The 8310-nt window shown below is 41.7% G+C and overlaps 2 protein-coding genes across 2 annotated transcripts; one reads left to right on the top strand and one right to left on the bottom strand.

Annotated features, from left to right (window-relative positions):
* Positions 1-760: 760 nt before the first annotated feature.
* Positions 761-2759, bottom strand: lsm4 (LSM4 homolog, U6 small nuclear RNA and mRNA degradation associated). Its single transcript, XM_068743738.1, has 5 exons — positions 2669-2759; positions 2327-2368; positions 2127-2225; positions 1790-1970; positions 761-1526 (listed from the first exon to the last, which is right to left on the bottom strand). The coding sequence occupies exons 1-5, from the start codon at positions 2669-2671 to the stop codon at positions 1414-1416; spliced, it is 438 nt and encodes a 145-aa protein (XP_068599839.1). The 5' UTR covers positions 2672-2759; the 3' UTR covers positions 761-1413.
* Positions 2760-3477: 718 nt separating this feature from the next.
* On the top strand, positions 3478-6941 carry pgpep1 (pyroglutamyl-peptidase I). Its single transcript, XM_068743717.1, has 5 exons — positions 3478-3511; positions 5075-5127; positions 5742-5858; positions 6243-6475; positions 6746-6941. The coding sequence occupies exons 1-5, from the start codon at positions 3478-3480 to the stop codon at positions 6939-6941; spliced, it is 633 nt and encodes a 210-aa protein (XP_068599818.1).
* The last annotated feature ends 1369 nt before the right edge of the window (positions 6942-8310 follow it).

Here is an 8310-nt window from a genome sequence, read left to right as displayed (position 1 = left end):
AATTTAATTACATGTCAAAGGTTATTCTACCCTCCAGTCTTCTCTCACATTGCTGTGCTTTTTCTACTGGTTGTCCTACTCTAGATCTCCAAACACCTTTTACAAGGCTTCCTGTTGGCAACAAGACAGTAAAAGGTTAGTAACAAGGGATCAATCACAAATAGAAGCCACAGCAACAAGAGGCCAAACAGGCAGGAAATTGTTTTTTGGCTCAGAGGGCAGTATAGGCAGAGCTTTGGTTAGCACACTGGCAAGTGAGGCAAACTGGCAATGGAAAGGCACTGACTGAGGGTTTACACTGGGATGCATTAGGCAGAATGGAAAACAGCTGTATGGTCACTGTAGATGTGTTGCTGTTGGCTGAGTTCTCTAGTGACGGCTGCTGGACAAGTTGGGAATGGGAGTGTCTGAATAGATGGGGGGGGGGGGGGGGAAGAAATGGAAAAGGATTGCATTCATTTCTGAGGTTGGACTTTCTGAAATACTCACGTTCCCATGTTGACTATGTAATCCAGATATATTCTTCATCAGGGATACTGTATTTTATTTTCTAAACTAAACTACATGTCTCTTCATACAACCAAACGTGATACTTATTGGATCCTGCTGAAGATATGTTCGAGTTAATTCAGATGCGCTGAGATTCTTTGTGACATTTAACTTTGTCCACATGTATATTTGTCACTTTTTCCAGCCAACTGGATAACTCTCATAATTCTCACATAACTCTGGGAAGAGAATCTGCTCTCAACACAAAAGCTTTAACAAAAGTTTTTAATTGTCATGGCCTCATGTAAATAAATTACAACACTGTGTTTTGTTACAAAAATAAACACAATCCAACCTGATTGGTTGAGCATACCAACCCCAACCCCAACAGAGGTTGGACTTATCAATGTCAGATGTAAGAATGAGAATTATTTTGTTTTTTTCCTGGAAATCAATCATGACAATGGGCCATCTTGTGATTTAAGTACATTTGCCATTTTTAGCGACTGAATATTCGTCTGCTGCTCTAATCAGACCATACAATGCAGCATACAAACAAAAAGTATCAAAGAACATAGTCGCAGAATGTTCTAAACCACACTAAAACAAAGAGCAAGTTAAAGGGCAACGTCCTTACCATGAAAGCTACCATAATATGAACCTAAAAGATAAACGAATACAGTCTGATTTTAGATGAACTTTTTTGAAACATTTGTCATTTGCGACTGACCATAATAAAAAAGCAATTTACAGATGCTGAAAACAAATCTGGTGCAAAACCAGTTTCAATCTCGACCAGTGATTTCTGCTTTAGCCAGTTTTTTCAAGCATCACGCCAGAGGGAAACACCAAGAGACGTTCTTAAATTTACTCAAGCAGTAATCACTGTGTGTGTGTGTTTATTTAACAGTGTTATGTATTTTGTCAATGCTGGTTCTTCATTCCCTGTTTGCTTGGTTTCTTATCCTGCTGCTGCTGCTGCAGTTGCTGGCCCCGACCAGGTCCCGTCATTCCTCTGCCACGACCACCAAACAGGCCTACAGAGAGAAAGGAATGAAAGAGAAACTTGGTCATTTTTGTTGGGTGTGTCATTATTCAGAAAAAGTTCATGTCTAAAACTTTTGAGTGAGGTCCTTAAAAAGGAAGCAGACCTACCCAAAAAAAAACAAAAGTCTACTTTCTAATGTTTGTATCACCCTAAAAACATCGTTAAACTGGCGAATCTGATGATTGGCAAATAATCTGACATAAAAATACACAAACAAAGTCTGTCTAAGCAGGTGTTAATGTTTACGCTCACCTCGGCCAGCTCCTCCTCGACCTTTGCCCTGCTGTCGGTTCTGCTGGGCACCGCCGCGTCCACGGCCTTTTGAAACGGCCTCCTCTTTCACCATGTCAATGATCTCATCTGGGATTCGAAGATACTTGATCGTGCTTCCTCTGATGTAGCACTCAGGCATCCTCCAGAACTTGTCTCCATCCTATCAGATGGTGATAGCATCAATGAATCCTAATCATAAGCAGTCACCTACAGTATTAACTGGGCCGTTAAGATTTACTTTCTCACAGCAAAACAATTCTGAAATAGAAAAAATGATTAGCACCCACAAAGAAAGAAAAGCTGAGTTTAGCCTCACCCTCGAGGTGCAGATGACTTCCCTCAGGTTGATATTCATCCAATTATCACAGCTGACCAGGTGACCATTGTATGTCTCCCCATTCTTCAGCTCCACCAACTGTGATAAGAAAGAACAAGACAAAATCCAACATGTTTGGGTTTTAGAAAAACAGGAAAAGCTATCTAAGACCGATTCCTGTTGATGGATTATCTCCTCACCATAGGATGGTTTTGGGCAGTCTTCAGCAGCGATAGCGGGAGCTGCAATTTTTAAGAAAAACGGTCAGGAGTAGGAACTGCACGCCAATCAACAATATTTGTTAATGCACAACACCTGCCACAACCGCAAAGCCATAATTCACCCAGAGATCAGCGACCTGTAAGATCTCTGCACCTATTTACTGAGACATTTCAAAACACCATTGTGTATGAGCGGCGTTCAATTTAGCAGCTCATGCTAAGTTAAGCATTAGAATACGGATAATATTGTGACCGCTGGCGTTAGCTGAGTAGCTGGCATACTTGCTAAGTTTTATCTCAACAATTTAGTTAAATACCCACCATCGTGATATTATCTCTTTTGCTTTGTGTTTTATATATTGCGCTAGCCCCTCAGTGACACGATTTCTTCTTCTTCTTCTTCTTCTTCTTCTTCTTCTAGTGAAGTTCCGGTGCACGGCGCGACATTGCCGCACGTAACTAGCAACTCAATATTGGTTGCTGCCCTCTACAGTCCAGAATATGAATTGCAAGCGGTGTCGAAATAATATACTGTGTACTGTATACTGTAATATTCTGTATATGAACTGGATAGCTAACCTATCCTATCTTAAATTTAAATTGTAGGATTATTAGGAACACTCTCAACATGTATGGGTTTTGTGATGGAAAAGCCACAGCCTGTATGTGACAATAATCACAACAGCCAGCCTGGTTACACTAATGGTGGTAAATTCAATGAATACATTATCACTATTGTAATAATCAATTTTATTTCCATAATCCCAAATGTAATAAATATGAAAGGCTTTTGAAATTAAGTGTGAAAATTAAACCAATCCCGACTATTTTGTCAGCCAAAGACAAGCTGACTATCAAAACAGTAATTTTGTTACCTCTGCTTCAATGGATTTATTTTTTTTAATGAATGAATAATATCCTGTTGTTCTCCTTCTTACGTATCCTGATACGCGCCTTCTTGGTGACGTCATGACGTCACGTTTCCAGACGTACCCTGCTGCTACAAGGACTGCCGGGGTCTTATTTGTGTCTGGCCGAAGCCGTCAACCGCGGAGGCTCCCGACTCCCGACCCTGGTTTCACTACAAAGCTCAGGAGAAAGCAGCGAATTCTCTTTGAACACGGAGGGAGATGGACAACAGCAAACGGACGGTAGTCGTCACAGGTTCGTTGTTCTTTTACCGGCTGTTATTGTCGCGTCTTGCGGCGGGAACTGGACAAGCGGAGGTGGAAGTGCAGAAAAAGTTGCATCGATGACAGCTTTTCTAACGTCTAATGGCGTCTGCTGTTTCCACTCGAGTCGGCGACACTTCCACACAGTTGGCAGAAACATTTTTTTTCCTCGTGGTTTTGTTAATAAAATACGCGAAATATACCAGGTTAGCGACAAAAACAATACTGGTAAATTATATTTATGTTGTAGCCACACCACGTCCGTCTTGAAAGGCCTCGGACAAACAAAGCCTGGTAAACATTTATGTGTAAATAAAGACGAGTCACTAGAAGGGCGACGGATTCAGCTGCTGAGACTCTTTAGGAGTGTGATCTACATTAATGTGATCTACATTTTCCCTGCCATTTGCTGTTGTTATTGTTATTGTTATTATCTGATAGAGTTATAGTTGGAGATTATTTCTTTACTTTGTTTTCCAGACAAAATAAATGACAAAAACCATGAATGAAGAAGCAAAGGCCAAGTGTCTGGGATCAAGAACTTTTACCCCCCATAATTTGCTTTTGTTGGGACTTGACCTCGGGAGCGTTTTCACTGTAACCCTGAAAACGTGTTCCTCTCGACTGTGTGAAGGAAGGCGTGCTGGGATTTTCACACGAGTTGGATTTGTTCCCAACCCGAGGCCTCCATCCAGAAATCTGAACAAACCAGTTTTAACCAATACCTGTGCTCGATTTGTATGTATTTATACTCTGCTTAACTGTGTTTTCTATGAAAGGTCGTCCATTTCTCTTCCAGTTTGTGTCCCACTGAGCTCCTAGAAGCTGCGCTGAATGTTTATGTTAAGGAAACGTACTCGGCATCACTTTGAGTTGAATGAGAGAGATTTTTTTTTATTAGTTTTATAAATAAATCCTTGAATATTGTTTCGACTTGTTTTCCAAAGTCGTGGAGGATAACACAACTAGTGGACTTGATGTTTTCAGACACAAAGCGGTGCAGGAGCTGCCGGTCCCAGCTGATTACTTGGGAACTGCACGTTCACAATAGCGAGCGACCGGCAGCTGCCGGCCCCTCGCTCTGCTCCTTTTCAGCAGACTGTCAGACAGACTGATGCCCCCCACGACCCCCCCACCCACTCAATCCCCAGGGGCCTGCAGACGCTTGGAAGGGGAACAGTTATAGATCCCTATCCAAACATTTCTTGGGTCTCGTGGCGTGATGTCGGGATAGGATTTTTAGTCAGCCATTGATTTAGAATTAGTTGATTCGAGGGGAGCAGCGGATTGCAGCGCTGTAAATGTTGAAATTGCAGAAACTCGACCAAGAACAAACAATCTCGATTGCAAGAGAGCAAACGCTACGATCCCTTTGAGCCGTAACGGAAACGCCGAACATGCAGTAGTAGTAGGACTTTCACAAATCGAACTAAAATGCAATCGTGTGCTTTTTTTGTTGTTTCTTTTTGTTTTGCAAACACAATTATTCGTTTTTAGCTGTTGAAATATATGAGCTCCATCAAGGTTCGCTAACCTTCTCTGACATGTTTTGCAGGTTTTGGGCCGTTTGGAGAGCACACTGTCAACGCAAGCTGGGTTGCAGTACAGGTGTGTTTCATCCTTTATTTTATTTTTTTCTGTGTATGACATCTTAAATCAAAAGAAGACTGTTGTAAATTATTATCTTAAATGACAAAACTGTAATAAAGTACGAAGCGGGTTCGATCTCGTGCGGCGCCAGTTTCTTTTCTTATTGCTCATTGATGGCTGCCGACCGGCTTCACGCTGAGCAGCAGCCCTCTGCGTTCTATGGGGGAAACTGCATGTGGGGGGGGGGGTGACCCTGGTTGTCAGGGTGTCTAGACAGGCTTGATAAGGATATTAAAGACTGCATTGTGGCGAGGTCACAGACGTGGCCGAACAAGCCTCATTTCAATGCGGGTGGGGGTCAGTGTCCAGGCGGAGGTGTCTTAGAAGTAGATTTATCTCATTTGATACGTCCTAATTTTTTATTCGGGGCTGTTCACATACTGAAAACTGCACCAGTTATCAACTAATCAAGACGATTAAACTACTAAATCCTCCTGACCCTATGATGGTAGCCACTTGGGTCTGTAAAACGTTGTTGAATAAGTAGGAGTTGGAGCTAATCTTTTGTCAAAGATGGGTTTCCAAAAATCACAAAAATGGATTTCAGCTTTGTTTTTCCTCTGCGCCGACAGGAATTGAAGAAACTGGGACTGGGCAGTGAAGTGGACTTGCATGTATCAGAGTTTCCTGTGGAGTATCAGACAGTCCAGAGTTTGGTTCCTTCGTTATGGAAGCAGCATCATCCCCTGGTAAGAGCAGAACACATGATATATATATATATCACTTCCGAGGAGGTAATGTTAGTTTGTTAGCAGGATTAACAAAAAAAAAAATGTTATGAACAGAGCCCCGCGATGAGCTGGCGCCTTGTCCGGGGTGTACCCCGATTTTCCCCTGTAGCAAGTTGGGATCGGCTTCAGCAGACCTGTGACGGATGGATGGTTATCAAGAGATTTTGAGCAGATGTTTTGTTTTGATGGTATGGCCTAATCCAGGGGTTTTCAACTAAATTGTGAAAGGTCCGCTCGGTCAGCGCTCCACGCCGCAAGCCTGCGTTAATATCGGTGATGTTCCATAGTTATTTTGAAGGCATATTTCATTGTCTCTCTTTATTTTCTTTTATGTTTTTGCAGCTGGTAGTTCATGTCGGCGTCTCGGGTATGGCCACCACTGTCACTCTGGAAAAGTGTGGCAGAAATCATGGCTACAAGGGCCTGGACAACAGCAGCTTCCGACCGGACTCGCAGTGTTGCATCGTCGGAGGCCCAGACTGTATCGACTCGGTTATTGACATGGAATCAGTCTGCAAGCGAGTGACTGCATCAGGACTGGCAGTAGCTGTGTCTGTCTCCAAAGATGCCGGAAGGTATTTATTTCATTTATTTTAATTGGTGCAGGGGGGTCGTGGGTGAGACTGCAGAAACCCAATGGTTAATGATCATATTCTGGGTTATTACTGATGTCGTGAGTTACAGTGCCTTTGTTATGCTGACGATTACCCTATTAATATACCGGTACCTGTTTATCATGCAGAGAAAGCTATTCTGAATCCAAGAAAGTCAAACAAACTACTAATTTATAGATCCAGGCCGTTGGCTAATTTTTCTTTTTGATATAATGTTCTCTTCCGAATCAGGTATCTGTGTGATTTCACCTACTACACGTCCCTGTATCTGAGCCACGGTCGGTCCGCCTTCATTCACGTGCCTCCCCTTGGAAAGCCTTACAGCAGGGAAGACCTGGGTCGTGCGCTGCAGGCCATCATCCGAGAGATGCTGGAGCTGTTGGACCAGGCCGAGGAGAAGATCCACTGCCAGCAGCACCTCCACTAAGTGACCTCCAAGATGCCAAACAGCCTCTCCAGCCTTCGCCACGCAAGATATGTTTTGCACGGAACTGCAAATTGACAAACCTTTTTTTTTTTTTTTTTAATTGTTGTCTTCGCTTGGGACAAAAATGAAAACTTCAGTGTCTAAAATCTTTCCAGCATTTTCTTCCACTTTTTCAAAGTTTTTTGCTTCATGTTTTGCTCATCCTGATTGATTTATCTTGTACTATCTTCTGACGAGAAGATACATTTGAGGTCTCAGACGACCCCCTGATACTGGAATTTAACATTTTGTCCCAGATCTGAGGAACATAAACCATTCTGACTCTGGAGATGATAATACATGAAACGCCTTACGCTCGTTGAGAAATCATAGGAGAAATGTGATGCTCGCAGTTATTGCTATGCAGAGGAAATCTGGAATGTGGCACATTTTACAACCTAGAACTTCGAATGTGGCTGCTAGTGTGCACCTTATATGGTTGGGGTTATGAAATGGTTGCAGAAGTCACATTTGGGAAAAACTGTACTCCACAATATTTTAACTTTCATAATGCTTAAGTTTTTAACTTCAGTCAATCACAATACATTTTGTTCAACGGGTGCTTTGCACCTCAGTCTCTACAAAAGAAAAATGTATGTGATGCGTTGTTTTAGGTAGAAATGTTTAGAAGTAAGCTGTGTTCGCTACCGTCCTTTTCTTTTTCACTAAATCGTAGTCCAACTGTGTTTCATACTTAATGTTGAATTTTTTTCCTCGAGTCCTTTTTCTTTATAAGAATTTATAAACTTGTAAGCCTTCTTTTACAAAGGTATTTTAATCAGGGAACGGGTTGGTTCCAACTCATTTCCCCCAGTTTATCAGCCCATATGTGATAGAACCCCCCCCCCCACCAACACCAAAAAAAAAAAGAAAAAGGCTGAGATCTGGCCCCAAACTGTGCAATGTTATTTTACAGATCTTGTGTTTGGTTGTTTTGGTTAAATATTTGTCTGAGACAACATTGAACTTTTGGATTATTACCACATAAATTCAGTTTCCTGTTCTAAATCGCTCCCATTTTTTGTCCCTTAGATATTTCCTGCTTTTCTAATTTAATATAATAGATACTCACTGACTTGTGACAAGAAACTGAAGACTGCACTCGATTTATGGGCAGTGTAGTCCTTTTTACCTATTTGTAGCATAACTTCCCAAAAATGCACAAATTGTTTTTTAATCTTAAACTGTGGGGGGGAAGAAAAATCAAATTTGTTTTTGGAACATTCAAAGCCAAATTACAGAATCCCAAATTCTTGCTTATTTTCCACATTGGGGCTGACCTTAATTTTTATTATACCTTAATTTAAAGCATTTAATTTTTTCCTTCATT

The sequence above is a fragment of the Brachionichthys hirsutus genome, chromosome 9, assembly GCF_040956055.1.
Source record: "Brachionichthys hirsutus isolate HB-005 chromosome 9, CSIRO-AGI_Bhir_v1, whole genome shotgun sequence".
NCBI lineage: Eukaryota > Metazoa > Chordata > Actinopteri > Lophiiformes > Brachionichthyidae > Brachionichthys > Brachionichthys hirsutus.
Note: the sequence above shows the minus strand (reverse complement) of the source record. Positions and strands in the feature narration are given on the sequence as shown.